The following is an 18338-nucleotide window of genomic DNA, read 5'->3' on the forward strand; positions in this document are numbered from 1 at the left end:
GGTGGAGTGACAGAAATCTGAGGGATTTTTTTCTCTTAGTAGCATCGCGAATATGTGTGGTAAAGGTGCTGCAACCTTCGTCGGCCTGTAAGGGTGTTATGGCAGTGTGGAATATTTGTGATTTTGAAGGGAAAACTACCCAGTCTGCTCGACTATCTTTGAACCTTTTATCCTGCATGGAACTCTTGTGGAGTTTCCCTGAGCACTGCAGAGTGACAGGAAGTTGTCGCTCTCACAAAGTTGAAGCGCATGTTACAGTCGAAGGAATGCAAGACAACGGACTAAGCAATTGGTTAATGAGTGGGTGTTGTTTGTTGTGCTGTAGCATGTAGGCTTCTTCTCAATGAAAAGGCAGGTTCTAGACGATGGTAATAATCTCTCAATGGGCGGCCCCGGGCATCTTCGCGTTAAGAGCTTCAAAGTTTGCTGTGGCTGCAAAAGTCACCCACCACGATGAATGGATGTCGTACTATCCCTTTACGGCCCAGCCCACACAAACGTGTGGGTCAACAAATTCGTTTACAAAGTGGCACCTGTTTCGGTTTCGGTTTCACAGCCCTGGGTAGTCACTGCGAACGCTTCAGAAACTTTATTGGTTTCGGTAGTTCACTCATTTCACCACGAGGGGGTGAGAAATCGCACAATTAAAACGGCGCTCAAGCCGTCGCAATCACGCTAGCCGCCTTGACGATGAAGGCTGGTATTTCTTCTTGCTATTCTCGTATTTTCTGAATAAAAAGCGTAAGACGCGATTTTCAGGACTTGGTGAAACACTATCGGCTAAAAAACACACCCGTTCCCTTCGTGTGCGTTCCGTCATCACGCTTAAAAAATGCACCCACACATATGTGTGGGCTGGGCTTTCGTCGTCACGAAAATTTTGCTGGGCGGCACACTGTGGCGGGCTCGTGCACTGAAGCGCTAGCGATAAAAAATTTGTTCTTGCTTTCTTGGTGTCTCATTTATTCGCGGTTTTGTACTGGTTCATTGGTAATGTTTTCTTGCGCCTTAACCTTCAACTCGTTGCGTAATTACTTATGATAATAGTATTATTTATAATTATTATTTACGTTAATTAAAATTTTATTGTTATTTATTTTCACAAAATCCTATTTATAATAGAAATACTCCTGAAAACAATATAAAACTTATAAATAATACGTAAAAATGTAGTTTTTCTGCGCCTGATGCCGTTTTTAAGGTATTCTTACTACCCGCAGATCATACAAATAGAAGCCCAGCCCACACATATGTGTGGGTTTGTTTTCTGTGTGAAATACTCTGGGCTTTTCATTTTAACTTGTCGAAGCATCAATGGGAAGGGGTAAATACACAAAATTTAATTACTTGTGGCCATTTTTTCTCAAATCTTTATATCGGGCAGGAAAGGGCTAAATGAATAATTAAGTAGTCACATTTAGAACTCGATAGGTAAAAACTTGGGGAATGTATAATGAACCTAGTGTTAGTAACCTGTTGGAGAATATTATCTGTACCGCAACCGCTTCAACGTTTACGTTCAAAGAAACAAATTGCAAGGCAGTAGATTGCTGCATGATTAGCTACACCGCCAGAGGACTGAGAACCAATATACTTGTCGGTCCTAAGCACACAGCAACGATTTAGAAAGTTGGTTTGTTTGGGATGCAACTTTTTACTAGAGACGGAAGATCAGATCACTCATTGGTTTTTATAAAGAATTTTGTATATAACCTCTAAGATTTTTATAAAGCCCCGGCAGTTTCATTGTGTAATGCGTTGTATTGGCATAAGTGTTTAATGACAAAATGCAGCGTGTGTGCGTGTGCGTGTGAAAGGGGTTCCATCTATGCCACTGAGCCTTTGCTAGAGCCATTGATACGTGGAGCCCCTTCCTTCCCACGACCCACGTTCCCGAGCTGAGCCAGGTGGCGTGGGCGTACGTCCATCTCTTCTTCTGCGGCCAACGACTAGATGCAGTATCTGCCTCCTTTTGCCGGCGCCTTAAGGCCGCTTTGCATACAGCGAAATTTCTCGACGAACTTCGCACGGCGGCCTCCGCGGTTTGTCGCGCCGCTCAGTTTTCGCCCGCCCCAACCTCCATGCAGCGTGATGCGGCTAACACCGCCGACGAGCGAGCTGCTTGCACCCAAAGTTGCGAGAAGTACAGTGGCCTCAACTGTTAAAAGGAAACGGAGAGCGCGTGGACGCTGCGCTCCAGAGAGGGCCGTCGCCGAGAAGTGGCGAAAATCGCAGACAGCCGCCACATGCGAACTGACCGCATCAGGCCGGAGAAGCCGCTCTGTCGTCTGCTACGGCGCTTCGACAGGCCGCTTGTATCCTACGAAGTCGAAAGCAGAGCGCCGTAGCAGACCACATAGAGGCTTCTCCTGCCTCATGCGCGCAGTCTGCATGTGCCGGCTGTCTCCGATTCTCGCCACTTCTCGGCACCGGCGCTTCGGAGAGCGCACTGGCCTCGCGCTCACCGTTTCCCTTTAACAGTGGACCCCACTGTAAAATCCAAAACAACATGAGCGTAAATGTAACCTTGCTCACTATTTGTCTTCAATAAAACCTAACTAGGAAGTAATGAAACTTATAGTAAAAGCATAAAAAATTGTTTATTTGCCTATTTGTTTAGTGTAAAAGCTTTTTTTGGAGACTGGTTTTATAATTAGCATACAAACATTTGCAAATGGCAACAATGAGTGAAGGAGCTCGCAGTTGGTGTGGAAGCAGATGCAAGGCCTCCTATTCCATGCTACTGTGCCCACGGGGACCGTTGCAGCAAAATCAGAAGGCAAGCCTTCTCTATTCACAGCTTCTTTGCCACCTCAGCTGCTGTGGAGAGCACAGGCTGTGGGTCACCCTTTTAGATAACCGAAGCAAGCTCATTGTGGGCGGGGATGCGACCAGCTGAGCTTCGCTGCACTGCGTCACCACAAAACATGGCACCGCCCTACACCCCGGCAAGAAACGTGAGAGTAGCTTCCTGAGGAAACCATTGGAGGTCGTTTCCGAGTTTATGGATACGACACGTTTGGCGCAACTTTATTGTTGATAAATTCCTTCTCATGTTTGAGTTTTTCACATGAGTGGAAATACACAGGGTGGGGTCCATCGCAATACCAACACCTCTATTTGGTGTTGTTGCACTTCCCTGTCTGGTGGCCTCACTTTGAGCATTTCGCGCATGTTTCTAGGCCTCGGTAGTGCTTGCTACTTTACCCGTACCTTTGAATCCTGAAGCAACGTCGCGGGTTTTCGATATACTGGCTTATCTAGGCAGTAAATGAAGCCTGAGTTAACTGATTTTTGGAGAGTACTACGATCATAAGACAAGATTATAGGTTTGGTTTTGATTTGTTTTCCATCGCACCTTATCGTTATGAGCCTAATAACAATCACGCCTTGCGCACGCAAGCCTTTAAGAATATCCGATTCAGTTTTATTGATCACCTCAATTTCAGAGATGACACGTTGGCAGCTGTTGAGGTTTCAGTGAGGCGTTACATTATTTGTAGTCACATATGTTCACTGGAAAGAATAAAATGTGTGCTAAACAGACGAAGACGAAGTAGACACAAAGAACACATACAGGCGCCGATTTCGAACTGTTGGCGCCTGTACGTGTTCTTTGTGTCTACTTCGTTTTCGTGTCGTTAGCGTTCATTTTATTCGTTCCAGTAAGCATGCACCAACTAGCTCAACAAGTTTTGTTACCACATATAGTAGACTCCTGTACTTCTAACTTCAATAAGCATGTCACCAGATAAAGGTTCTTTCGCCTCATACTTTTTTGCGACCATGGGTTTACTAAACTTGGTGATTAGAAAACAAGATTTAGGAGTTTTATGAGTTGCTGTGTCGACGGGTCCGCCTGACAAAGAAACGGTGATGTTTTCCGTGTTTTGTCCGTGTGAAAACTGCTTCGGTGCGGGCCCTTTTCGGAGCCCGATCATCCAGAAGGGGAGATTTGAAAGGTACCATACAGCATAGTATGAACGAGGGCAGCACGTAATGAGTCTATTGAGCTTATGTTCATGCTCAGCAAACTCCCGCAGCCACCTCCCTAATAAACAGACTGTGAGCCCGTACGCGGAGCTTGACCAAGACACCGAAAGCCACCGTTCGCGGCTTCTCGCCCTTCATTCTTAAACTTCCCGCCACGGTAAGTAACAGCTTATATATAGGGGCTCGGGATACGCGGTGTCACCACTCACCGTCAAGAAGATTACTCAAGGTGCCGCATGGAAGGATTTAAAAGGTTTCTTACGTTCGCTTCCAAGGGCATCACAACGCCACCACTTTTTCTTCAGTAGAAACAGCCTTTCGTTGTGTTGCGGCAACTCTCCTTTTCTCATCCCGTTGATTTGTCTCAGTTCGCTGGCCATACTTTGTACACTTGCTGATTGTACTCTTCAGTAGGCATACGGAACGCGGCACGATTTAAATGATTTATGTCTAAATCTAAGTGCTGTCAAACCATGTGCGATAACTCTTATTATCACGTTCACGCCAGACAATCACCGGTGTACCTTGTTAGAGCCTCAAGTCTGTGTCACCATGAATACTTCTCACTCGGAGAAAGGGTGCATTTTTTTCATATAGGCATTTTGAAACAGCTTGAGGAACCTATTTTAGATCTGATTGTGAGGTTTGATGTGCCGACGCTACGCACGCCGCGAGGAGCCCGTATTGGTGCCCCCAGAGATTAGTGTTGACCATCTTTAACGACCATGCTTATTTTTTTAAGGGTCATAGGCGTAAGTTACAAAACGGGAACCGTCTAAAATGATTTTAGAGTTAGTTCATGGTAGACCAAACACTCTTGCACTCTCAAAGTGTTCGCAGCAACCTTTACATTTCAGACATAAGACAACACTTGCACCTCACCTCCGTCGATGTAGCTGTGCCGCATCACCTTGCAGCTTCCGCAGTCTCGGTAGACGGCCGTTAGGTTCACATTCACCTCAGGGGCTGAAAGCAGAGCAAGTGGGAAAAGTACTAGCTGTCTCAGCGCGTGTTATCAGAAATGCAAGCCTATCAGAAATAATTTGCTGGATTGAAAGATGCACTTTTCTATTCATTCATTGACAGATGAAACCTATTTGTAGGAGAGATATAGTACAATAAAATATCCAACCTATTCCGCTCAGCCAAAGTATATTACCAGCTGAACCGTATAGTACCTATGAGTGTGGGGACACGTATGTTTGCGTATATAAGAGCCGTAGAAAAGCACCGCAGGGTATATAATCACTGTACGCACCGTACACTTGGGCGTTGCCACGTCAGAATTTGGGTAATCTTTGTATGCAAACTTTAAACTAAGACATTCTTCAGACACCCATACTAATTTACTTATGCTTTACTCTATTCCATAGCGTTAAAACTTGCCTTTGAGTTTGCCTGTTAATTTTACAAAGTTGGTCTGTGAAATCTTGCTGCTAAGCAGCCGTAGTTTGTTTTCACCGTTCGGGCGGAGGGCAATTGTGTCTCCCTTAGCCTTTATTATCGGTATTTGCTTCTTCCTTCTTGATTTATATTTTTAATAAATTTGCTTTATTCTTTTCTGCGGATGTGGAAGAAATTTAGTCTAACTGCTACAAAATCTGATAATACCGCTTGTAACGTGTCCAGACAGAAAAAATTTAGAAACTTGGGTTAGTTGGAGTACTAGTACTTTTTTATAAAAATTTGATCAAATCTGCTTTTATATATCAGGGCAACTAAGTATTTCCGAGAAACTGTACTATATTACTAGTTTCAATGAAATATTGATCGGATTCATTACGTTATTGTAAATTTTTTTGTAAGCACATTTATCCCTAATGTCGTTGCAAAATTTTATGCTATGGTTTTTGGGGTATTTGTGCACTGAAAACTCCTGTAATCTGTTCTCCGTTGTCAGAGGTAAATTTAATTTACTATTGGGTAATTTACAGAGTTTTTACCTGCATTTGTAAAAAAAGTTTTTGGCCTACTAAACGGTCTTACGTGATTTGAAGGCAAAACTTTAGCAATCCTTCTATCAGACTTGTTTACTTCTACATCATTTTTGCATGTTTGTATTCAATTTATTTTTTGCGTTTGGGGCTTCGTTTCTTTAGCTTACCGAATCGCAAATGTGCAGGCTACATATTTTTCAGAATAAGACCATTCTGTGGCTGGTGTACCTTCTTTTATCTCAATGACACTGGTATTAACCTGCTACGCGGTATGAAGGAGACTAAAATCTTTGCTACCCAGTGTTGTAAAGGCCGTTGCACCGAATGTCCGTATAAAAATTTTGATTTATTAGCGTTTGAGGGGAAAAAAGGTTAAAGATTAGAGAATATTTATTTACTGTAATGCCCTCTACTCAACGTTTTTTAAAGCCTTTAGGTTGCAATTGCAATACCATTTGGCCCAAAGGAGCACCGCTAGTGACCGTTGAGGTGCTCAAAGGTGTTTGAACCACGAATTTTCGTACTCTCGTGATTCGTTTTCTTCGGTATCCTGCAAATGCAAACATTATTTACGAGTGAAACCTCGTTAGGGAAAAAAATGGCAGCATCCCCACTCAGTGGATCATGGCGAGCGTGCAGAGTACGGGGACTCGAAATGACTTCCATGTTTCACCACGAATGACATCCGATTTGCTCCCCCACCGTTATTCGATTTCAGTCGTAGGTTTCACCCTGATTATTCCTTAAAGGGGCACTGACACAAACTTTTGAAGGCGAGATAACTTCGGAGATAGATTGGTGGGAACACATATACATCATCTGCAAAATATCAGCGGCGAATACAGCCTAGAACATATTTACAATCAATTTTAAAGTGTGCGAAACGCAATCGAACAGCCAGCAGAGGACCACGCGCAATCGAAATGCCGAGGATAATGTGTAAATAAACAACATCCAAAGACGTCACGAGTTTGTGTTTGCCGCTTCCGCACTGCCGGCGTTTTTCGCCGGCTTGCCCGGCTCGCCACTCCAATCGGAGGCCCGGAGGGCGGAGCTTCTGCTCTCGAGAACGAACGACCCGATCGTTGGCGGCGGAGGCGCCGTGATTTCGTCAGCTCATCGGGCAGCTGGCCGCGACCAAAGTTCTACAGCGATTCCAGGCATTCTGTTTCTATTACTGTTTATTACCACTGGATGCGAAAACGCGGCGGAGGCACGAAAAGCCCACTGAGGTAGCCGCACGGTCGCTGTGCAGGCGGCGGCCACGGCCGCGAAGCCAGGTTGGCGCAGGTAGCTCGAGTGAGAGCTTGTTACCGCTGCACGAAATTGTCCCCAAGTCCCGACCATGGTGACTTACATGAGAAAGGAGTTAATGATGCGATGGCGGGTTGCATTAAACATTGTCATCTGCACCGCTTACGAGAGCGGCACTCGAATATCCGCCGCAGTGCTAAGCCGAACACATCTGTAGGCGGACCTGTAGGCAGACCGGCCGGCTGCTCCCAGCGCGCGTCTTGCCACCCACCGTCTCGAGCGTCGCGCGTCGTTCTTTAGCTGCGGTAGCATTTGCACTCGCAGCGCCTGAGTCACATCCACGGTCGCTTTTTAATTAAGCGCCTCACGAGATCAGTACGGGGGGGCATTCGCAGAAACTGCCGTCGATGCGGATTCGACAGTGCTACGGCGGCTCTGCTCTGTGATATCTCTACGACGGTCACGTGGTCAGCTTTGTTCACACAAAATCCACAAAATCCATCGTTTCGCGGCACTCGCTGAAACCGAAACTGTGACTGGCCGCATTTAAAATGCCTCTAATTAAACAACCGTCGCACGCTGAAGCAAATGAGGTTTCTACAGGTTATAAGTAGGTCACTAGCTACTTTTCTCAACAAAAAAAAAAAAAAACAAGACGCAAAATTTTTGTGTCAGTGCCCCTTTTAATTAAAACTGAAACTCACGCCGCAATTCGAATTTCGCTTTATTTTCGCGTGATGGTTGTTTGCGCTCGGATGGACGCAGGCGAACTTTGGGAGGTCCTAAGGTAATCCGCACCGTTAAAGGCGAGGGAGTAAGGCGTTTGGCTCTGAGGTAGTAATTCACGGTCGTAGCCGAATCCGTAAGACGACTGACACTAACTCTGCCTGGTCTACCAGAGGCAGGCTAGGATCCTGCCGGTGCGTGTGTGATTTTTTGCGATTGTAAATGCTATGCGCACAGACGCGGACGGACATTGTGCGGTCCTAAGATACTCCGCTTCTAAAAAAATGCTATTATTATTCTTCTCCTTTTTCCGTTTTATATCGCACAACCTACGGTGAAAGCGTCACTTTGTGATCTCGACACAGGAGATGCCGCCTATGGAGCCATGTTTCGCATTGTTGTTATGCTTGTTTTATGCGGGTTTTGAGTAATAATACGTCTCATTTTTCGCGATGGTGTTTTTTTCCCAGTTCGACCCTAAAATTTAAAGCTTTGTCAAGTTACTCAAGTTACCAGAGGGAAGCTCGGCGGAGGCGGCTACTCCAAACCATTGTGGGTAAAAGCGGAAGCTTGCAACTGCCTTTTGTAATGGTCGTCTATATCGACGGCACCCTCCCTGTTCGAGCGGCATTTGAAGTTTCAGTCCCTTTTGGCCACGACTGTCCATTGAAAAGCCCGTGTAGGAGGCGTACAACTGCCATTTCTCCGCTCAAAATGCGGTGTAGAACATTGTGGTGACGCAGTCGGCTCTTATTATGAGCACAAAGATTTCATTATGAAACTAACATCGTTGTTTTCATCATCATGATCATCAGCCTGGCTGTGCCCACTCCAGGACGAAGGCTTCTTCTAGAGATATCCAGCTACGTCTGCCCAGTGCTAGATGAGTCTTGCCCTTTCCCCCAACATTTCATGAGTTCATTCCTCCATCGCGTACTTTGCCCACCCTGTCGCCTTTACTGTTTATTAACAGCCATTCAGCGGTGCGGATGGTCTACCTATTATGACTCACGCGCATAATGGGAAAGAAAACAAATTTGTTTAATGTACTTTTCGGGGTTGGCAGTTTTGGACCGCGAACTTGAAAAAAACACATGGAAGGATAGCCTAAAATAGCTCCAATGTCAAACGTGGGGTGGTAAAACGCGGTAAACTAAGCTCGGCGGGCAATATTTTGGTACAGACGTAACGGAATCCAGACATCTGCTTTTGTAGCAGAAGCAACTGAATCTCACAATCGCACGACAGCTAAAGCCCGGATACTGCAGGTTGCCATTGGTGTGATAGCGAGTGAACTGCGGACGTAGTGGAGCCGAAGTTTTTCGGTCAACATCTCATGTTCACGAGAAAAGAGCGAATAATGAACCAGCTCATTTTTTTCTTATACCACCTTTCTATACTTTTTCCCCCTATCCCCTCTTCACACGCCTCCTGCCTTGAACGAACGATCTGATACCAGCATTCAATCCACATGCACACCAGCCGCGGGATTGTCGGTGGCTGACCTTGAAACTCAGATTGACAGAAAAATTCTTTCTCTGAGTTGGTACCTAGTGTAATTCTTCTTTCATTCTAGTAGATTGACGCCAAACAAGCATTCCACTTTCCACTGTTTGTTGAATTACTACCACGCCCTAAGAGGATGTCTGAAATTGTGAACCATTTTTTTCACAAATATGTACTGTTAGATTGATACTTGTCAAACAATTGCCGTTATTCTCACCCCAAAGACATGAGCTTGATATGACTTAAGTTCTTAAAGTTAATTGTGGAGAAGTGGTTTCTAGTTTTAAAAATGAAACACACGTCCTAAACGCTTTAACTTTCATCTTTATGTCGAAAAAAAGACGGATCAAAGCTGACGAGTATTGTAGCTTTGTTCTAAACGGTGTTTTTCAATGCCCTCAAATATACTTCATTAGCAACCCTGTCGATATAGCAAATTCTCTGCTTTTGTGCCCTTGGACACGTCCGTATTGTACATTCCACGAGATAGTAATGTCAACCTGAGCATACCTTCCCTGTTCAAACAGATAACGTGTTCCTAAAACGAAAAGCAGCCTTTATCAGAGCTCAACCACATGCTTGTATTCACAATTGCACGAATACACGTTTCTCTTTATTTTCTGTAGCTGCTACCGTACAATGAGGTGCTTTGTCGTTATTTCAACGATTGCCACTATCATCGGTAATCAAAAAGCTGGACCTTTGAGATTACCCTTATATTTCGGCTTCAAGATCATTCATAATCACTGTAAGCACCTTCACATCGAGAACCATGGACGCGCAAAGTGTTTTCAATTATATTTCCAGCCTGGCCCAAGTGGCTATCAGCTATTCGCCTGTGGGACGATGCCGCGGATGTAAAGTAATATACACAAAATTACCTAAAGGCGCACCCCCAGTTCTTTGTAATTTAAAGTTAGAAAAATCTGTGGTTTTTTCTGGTCACCAAGATGGAAGCCGCTACGGCGTGAGCATTTTATGATTTGTCTTGCATGAAGTAGCAATTCAATACTTTCGCATTCTCTGTTGGGAGCACCAAAGCGAAGGTTAACGCGTTTAGTCTTTACACTAATGCAAATTTTGCGACGTTATGACCTTTCTTTGTACGGGAGTTTCTACGCAATAGCTGTAACAAAATAAGAAGCTCAAAAATAAAGGCGGTATAACGATATAAAAAACGTTTGGCTCACTTGCGTGTTCATAGAAGCATACGAAAACTGTCGCTGGTCATTGAAAGTGAAAAACATCAATAAAAACGGAAACAACCTGTGCTAATATGTAGCGTTCGTATAATAAACTTGTAGCAAAAATATTAACTCTGTACAAAAGGAGGAAAATAAAAACAAGTTCATAAAATCTATTTGTCAGCTCTCGTACTATTCACGTAATAGAAAACTATATAGCCAAAGCAAAAAATACCCAAAAATTGCTAGAACTGAAACACCACGCGCAAAGATGCAGAAGAAAAAGTGCATCAACTCACCCAACGTTCCACTCTTACACAAAACTAAAAATAAAGTGAAATATATCCTTGAATCACGATGACCTATCTCGGCGCTCTGTCCAAGCGATTGCCCAAATCGAAATTAAAAAAACCCTTAAAGAAACTCGTCTTTGTCCCGGCGTTCATTCAACGCCACAGAAGAAACATGAGCTTGATGAAACAAAAATTCGTGGGGAAAATGCTTAATAACCTAAGACATATTTCGGAATTTGTAACACTTTGTTCACAATAGTTGCTCGTGCACGCAGCCAGTGGGTATTCATCATCAGCTTTTGGCGTGCTATCGTTTGACGCTTCCCATGAACCTTAAAAACATCCAGTTACGTGAAGAAACAAAGAGTGCTTACCTTCGACAGTTCTCAGATTCAGCACATTCTTCACGACGTACCCAGGCGAAGACATCAATGTTGCTATAGCTTCCCTGAAATATGCCACCAGTTTTAGGCTGTTCAAGAAAGTTACAAGAAATATGCCTCAAAAGAGAATTTTTTTGGTAGGGTGTTAAGTGTAGCGTATATATTTACACGCTGTAGTGCTCTAAAAATTAAATAGAATAAAAATATAGATGCATAGGTTGCTGTTAGATAGAGCTGGTTCAAAACAGCACGCCCGCTAAAAATGCTTTCGTCTGTAACATTTGTTTGACAAATTACGCACCCTGTTCTTGTTCCGCATTGCCAAGTGGGACGGAAAATCAAAATTAAACATGCACTTATATCGTTCCACGGCAGTTACTACGGTTTCACACTTACACTGTGGTATTTCCACCAATTTCTCCAGTCACTGGTCCAGAGCCGTTTTCGAAAGGACCTGATTCAGAGAATTCGATACACGTGGGGCTGCCTCCAAAATAGGGGTCCTGCTCGAAGCTCCTGTAAATGAGGACCCAGGTATCCTGAAGCGGAAAACACTGCAACAAACAAAGAATGTGTTGAAGAGTTAGGCGAGTTCAATTTCCTACACGAATGTCTAGGGAAACCAAAACCGTGACAACAGAAAACGTTTTCAACTGTTTTTTCCTATTTATGCACAAAACAAGAAACAACTGTGCTTTTAGCAAAGAAGGTGTGCTGCCTTCTTGCGAAAATCTTGAGGATTTTCATTCTTTGCTGGGTTTAGCTGCCCTGTTAAAAAGTTGAAACCTGAGCCATCATTCACAGGAAGCTTGGTAACTATCCAGCTGTATTCCGCAAGATTGCTTTTTATATAAGGACCGCGCAGCTGGACGGGTGGCGCCACCACTCGGCGCTCCGCTCGTTAGTGGAATGAGCCGGTGCATTGGACTACACAGCCTCCCGTTGTTTTTGTCGTGTTTGCTTCGGTGCTTTGTATGTTTTGGCGGCGTTGTGAGCAGACATGTGGGATGAAACGAAGTCTAGACAGGTGTGTTGGGTTCCTAGATGCAGTAATGACTACGTAAACTTGTCGGACGCGTCTAAAGTTGGGTATCGGCTGCAATGGCATGAGCGCTTTTTGCAGCGATCTGCGCTTGGCTCCACCCGTTCTGAGTACGAATAAAACTACTATTATTAGTATTATTTTTTTCTTAAATGTACTAATGGCTACGCAAACTTGTTGGATGCTTGTAAAGTTGGGGAAGGGTTACATTGACACGAGCGCTTTTCGCAGCGCTCTGCGCCTGGCTCCGCGCGATCTGAGTAGGAATAAAACTATTAACAATATTAGAATTCAATAACTACGGTTTCAATGACTACGGTTTCCACGCCAGCTTAGCGCTGGGATACCTCGATACGTGTGCTTTAAATAGAAAGGCACCTGCATACGACATGGATTACCGTGTAGCCGTAGAAATGTTGGGGTAGTTTACACTTTCTGTAACCGTAAGGTTTGTACCTTCGGTTTTGGTGAGCGAGACTGTGACAGCATGGGAGCCTGAAAGCCGAACTGGAAATCCCACGTTTGTGGTGGTCATTTTATCAAGAGCCAAAGTTATTCACCAACTCAAAAGCCCAAGGTACAAACCATCCCTTCTTCTCTTCCCGTTTTACCACCTGTGTAGAATAAAGGCTGGTACCGATAGTTAAAAACATGTGGCAGTGGTAAGGTCAGCCGGTGTTTTTTAATGCTTAAGTATTACTTACAGAGTACCTAAAAAAATCGTGTAATGCCTGGTGAAGACACCAAAAACGCACGATTCGTTGCCTCAAATATGGGTGCATGAGCCCGAGTCCCCCACCACAGACACACTTCCGACACGCTGGAAAAAGTTTAGATTTGGAGAGGGGGAAGTTCAAAATTAAACAGAAAAATCATCTAGCCCTCCGTATGATGATTATGATAGTTGAACACAAAGCTTTCTTCGTGCGAAATCGAATGGGAAATGGTCAAAGTCAAAGACGCTGCGATCAAAAGAGCAAACTGCGTGCTGGTCAAATTCGACGCTTAACTAGTCAAAGTTTAAATCCAGAAGGCAACCAAGGAAACCGATACCATAGAGCTTTGCGATAAACCATCATCGTCGTTAGACAGAGGTGTGCATGATTTTTCAATCGTAGGTGGCAGCTTGTAAACCGACCGCAGCAACCAGTTGTGAAGCTGAGTACAGGTTTCGGGCACCCTCCTGTCTTGCGTCCTTCAGCCACGCAGGAATTGGTTTTTTAAAAACAATTTACCAACTAACCAGCAACCATTGCAATTCTTGTAAAGCAATGCTTCTCTACGATAAGCAATAACGTTCAACTATCATGCGGTATTTATTCTATCAACGATCCCCGATGACTGTATTAAGATCATTTCTGTGAAATTAAACACGTGTCAGCCGTAGGTAATGAAGTTACGGAAGCGTCGTCCGTCACAATTTCTGTTTTGAGGTAAATCTTCGAAGACACCCCCCAACTTTGTCTGTCGCTTGTGCACGACGTCGACTCCGTTTCGTCATCAACTGCCCAAGGCCAGTGCCGCAGCATTCGTAGATCGGTTGCACACACGGGCTTTGTGGGAGCATTTAGCGGCAATATACTTCTCGATTCGTGAAACTGCATGCAGGCATGAAAAAAGTGCATGAAGCAACAAATTTTCACTTCCAGCTTGACGTCCAGCTTGGAGTATTGAGCGTCATCTGCTATTTGTAAATACTGAGTATGGGCGTAAATAACACACATGGCATGCCTCTAAAACGTCACATCCACGCTCAAGATTTACCGATCTGAAAAATGCCGGTGGGGTTACGTACACTTTGCAAGCCGCACCGCCGAAAAACGACAGAAAGCCATGCACAGCTACGCTGCGCTGACCGCCACCGGCATTCCACTGACGAGCGGTTCGCCACGGGTGGCGCTGTTCGCTGAAACGACGGTGGTGCCATACAACGGCAGCCCGGTCCCTATAAAAGTAATGCCACTAACGCAATGGGTATCCTAATCTTCATTTTTGTATCACATTGGGATGCCCTGCCTTTTCATTGAGTTGCTACATCTAGCCTGTAAGTGAATATGTTGACGTCGCTGTCCATTACACGTGTTGGATCAGCCATGAGCTCCCTAGGACTTCTGTTCATTGGTCAATGTAAGAGGGTATTTATTCATGCTAGACTAATATCAGCAATGCAGTTGGCTCCTCATTGTGTCAGAAATGGAACACCGGTTACAGGTAGCCGAATTGGGCCTTATGAGCAAGGTGGGTATACGTGAAACCATCGCATAACCAGCAGCAATATTAGGGCGTCGTTTGCCTCCGCAAAAAGTTGCACAATCACCTTTGAACTCATAACAACATTTCTTCCAAATTTTGAACTAGTTTCCTGCAGCGCGTAACCAAGAATAATTGGGTAACAAATATCGCGTTACGTGCTTCCGAAGGGGTAGTTTCTGACAGGTTTCGAGTGCGGATACCTACAGACAGTCCTTTGGTGTGAAAATAAACCACGCAAGCCGTTACTGGCTCCCGAACTCCAAACCCCTATCCTTTCTTTCTCCTACAGCCGTGACACAGCAGACATAAAAAGACATGATACCCGCTGTGTTTATTATAAAACAAGTCCAAAGATCTCAAATACCGAATAATGGTTATGTGTTGGTACAAAGGTCATGTCTCATTCAATTAACGCAAAAGTGTTTGAGGAAGCACGCAGATTTTGAGGTCTCCCATGAAAATACTGCGCCTAATACAATAACGTTTGGTCTCCTACGGCTGAAACTGATTTCCTATACGTACACCTGCTTGACAGTGGTGGTCACAACATTGTAGAGGAGACGGGCGATAAATGTGTTTCCTTGCGCTCTTGCGCAAAGGTTTCTGCTATAAACACTGCCAGCCATATGATTTATTTTTTGCTGAGACACTGACCAGCATTACTACGAGAAATAGGGGCATGTAAGGCAAAGTGCAAGATTCTTAAAGACGATAGTCTTTCTTGGGCTACTTAAACCCAGAAATTGTGGTCTGTCTGTCTGTCTGTCTGTCTGTCTGTCTGTCTGTGACTCGGTTCAGCCACCCGGCCAAAGTAAAATTGATATTGCGCAATAGCCCTATATACTCACAGCCACATGTAAACGCCTAAGCCCGGTTTATAGGTTCATACTTGTCAACTTTGTTGAACAACAACAAGACATTACGTAAATATAAGACCGTAAATTAGTACACAAGGGATATTTACAGTGTTCCTTTATTTAAAAATTCATGGATGCTTGATTTGTCGACAGTAAATGATATTCTACATCTACTGCAGAAAACCGCCGCCTCCTGGCGCCATATGAAAAATCACTAGCAACAACAACAAAAGGTTCCACTAGCTAGGTTCCACGTTCTGCTTGGAACGCACGTTTAGCACGGCCACGTGGCTCTATAAACCTTCTAGTCGGCCGCCTACATTCACGCCCGTCTCCGCCGTACTGCAGTGCTGGCATCGAGGAACCCGGCCTGGAGCAGTGAAACGCGGTAAATTCAAATCGCCTTGCGCAAACTTTTAGTGTGTTTACCATGGAATGAGCGCGACAGCACAGGAACAGCATGAGAGCTGAGCGGGAAAGCAACGGGGGGAATTTCCTTGGCAAATGTCTACAGAGACTATTGTCTTTTGACGACATTTGCAATGAAAGGAGCAGGTACGCGGCCAATTTATTTTCATTGCACAGCCATATAATGACTCATTCAGCAGAAACACTGCCATAGAGCGACCACAGCACTGACAAGGCGATTGAAATGGCTGTTGGTGCAGACACCCAACGAAAGGAACTGAGACGAATAAAAATTCCAGAAAAGTTATGACTGGAGATAGCTTGACTTCCGGCGCTAGAAAGTTTGAAATGAGCTTGACTGCTGGCATCCTTCATAGCTCTAGCTTACTAAAACTTTCGATGCGAAAACTTTTGCCACCAGTTTCTTGAACCAGATGTCCGAGGAGTTCCATATTGTGTGACACGTGGCCAGGCTCGATATTCAAATAACCACACATTCGAAAGAGCATGCCCGAATCTGCGTGCTGGCTAGTGACGATGACAGCTGTGGTAAAAAGCTCATTGCCAGTGCAGCTATTCCTGTTTGCAATACCAAACAAAATTCTTACAAAACTTGCTCAGTAGAATTTGGCAGCAAGTATTAGAGAGACATCCCGGGCTAACAACTGTTTTGCGAAGTACTACTATTCTTTGCCAAGTCATCATACATATCGGACGATGCATTCTCCTTTGTTCAGCTAAACTGAAACTATTTCGCATTTAGAAGCAATGATTGCTTTTAATGCCCTTGTGTTCTTTACCTCAAATTTCCCAACAGAAAAACTGATGTGTCAATTTTTCGATCCGCTAGGACTATTATCATCGAATTTTGACATTTTAAATCTTAAGCGTTTCAAGTATTCGTAATTCTTACGACACAAAACACTAGTGCTCCAGCGGCTTTTTCACATTGCAGGTACTTTTTGTAATATGTACACTATTTGAATTCGGTATGAGATAACCATAATTGTAGGTTCAGAAATTTAACCACGGGGCTTGTTTGCACGCTTGCATAAAGTAAGAAGAGTCGCCTAAGAAAAAGGCTTTGTTTTCAAAGTACATTTAGTCTTTTTTTCGTTTTTTGGAATTCCTCATCAAATCTTCGAAAAACGATTCTTCCCAAACTATTGTAGCGAGGCTCATAATCCTATCAACTCATCCAAAAATCTTGACAGAACACTTTCTAGAAGGTAATTTTAAAATATCAATCCCAATTTGTGATTAAAGTCATGCCATAACAATAAATAGAAATGTTTAAGCAATTAGAATGACGAGTACCCAGATATGGTTCCCTCAAACATTTTCCGAACACTTCATAACAAGAACACGGATCGTCAACAATCAGGATCACTTCTGTGCGATATTATATCACGCATATAGGTCAGCGTTATTTTAGCCAAGCGCTTTAGAGAATAATAAGGCTCGGCGGAAAACTAGTACTTAACTTAGCAAAGCAATGAGCGCATATCATCAACCCCGCCGCTATATTTCCAGAAGAGTTATTGGCGCCAAAAAACGTCTCACACGTCTTAGACACTAGCAGAGGTATAGGAGAAGGATATTATCCTCTCAATTTTAGGATTTATGCAGTTTCCACAACTTCACAAAAGTTGAATATATGGAACAAATTTTTGTATTTTTGGCAGTGTTGTTTGGAACCTTGCAGAGACTCACTCAAACAAACAAAAATATACTTGCATCGGCTTCGTCTTGATAAATTCCCAACTGAGGGTTATTCTCAGGAAATGGCCGGCTAGAATGAACATAGTTAAATGCGCCGAAAACAACAAGCGTCACAAATAGGCGGCAAGGTGAGGCCATCTTCACTAGCGTCGTTCTTTCAGAGTGAAATACAGGCTGATGAACAAGGCATTTTATGCGTTCAGATTCTTCGTGACAGGCGTCTGGTTTTACTGTTCTTCTTTTCGACGTCAAACCGAGCTAGGTCATGAACTAAAATTGACAAGGGGTCGTTGCATGAACAAACAAAGAACACTCCCGCATCCTCCAAACGACGGGCATCTTTTTATTTTTTATTAGGGCACGTCCTCCAGATCTGAGGCTACTCTTCTGGGGGATAATAAGCATTGCACTCACAAAGAAAAAAAATATGGCATTCAGACGCGCGGTATGACGCTGTTAAGCTTTCAGACGCGTGCGGTCCAGTTAAAACTCTGTTAGGGCTCATGTGGATTGTCATTTAAATAAAATGTTTCCTGGTGTAAAAACGAGCTATCTGCTGTATCCCCTGCGCACATCCTTTCCTTGCTTATTTACATGTCATTCTGAAACTCCCTTACAAAGTGGTGTGTCATTTACCTTTGTGAAAGCCATATAAACTGTTGAAAATATTCCCGGGTTTCAAAGTTCTCCACCTGCCCCATCCGCTGCTTACATCCTGGCCTTGCAGATTTGGAATTTTTCGAAAACTTCCCGTTTAAAATACTTGATTCATTAAACTTT

The 18338-nt window shown here is 44.0% G+C and overlaps 1 protein-coding gene across 1 annotated transcript in view; it reads right to left on the reverse strand.

Moving 5' to 3' along the window:
• Positions 1–17738, reverse strand: part of LOC144144935 (uncharacterized) — a 28393-nt gene extending 10655 nt beyond the window's left edge. Inside the window, exons 1-4 of the mRNA XM_077676440.1 lie at positions 17574–17738; positions 11673–11830; positions 11268–11341; positions 4876–4959 (exon numbers count right to left, since the gene is read on the reverse strand). Of these exons, the coding sequence (XP_077532566.1) occupies positions 4876–4959; positions 11268–11341; positions 11673–11830; positions 17574–17696 (439 nt within the window). The 5' untranslated portion in view covers positions 17697–17738. The remainder of the gene's footprint in view (positions 1–4875; positions 4960–11267; positions 11342–11672; positions 11831–17573) is intronic.
• Between the last annotated feature and the right edge of the window lie 600 nt (positions 17739–18338).

Source organism: Haemaphysalis longicornis, unplaced genomic scaffold (genome assembly GCF_048455015.1).
Source record: "Haemaphysalis longicornis isolate Haplotype H1 unplaced genomic scaffold, Haemaphysalis longicornis Haplotype H1 scaffold_7, whole genome shotgun sequence".
Taxonomy (NCBI): Eukaryota; Metazoa; Arthropoda; class Arachnida; order Ixodida; family Ixodidae; genus Haemaphysalis; species Haemaphysalis longicornis.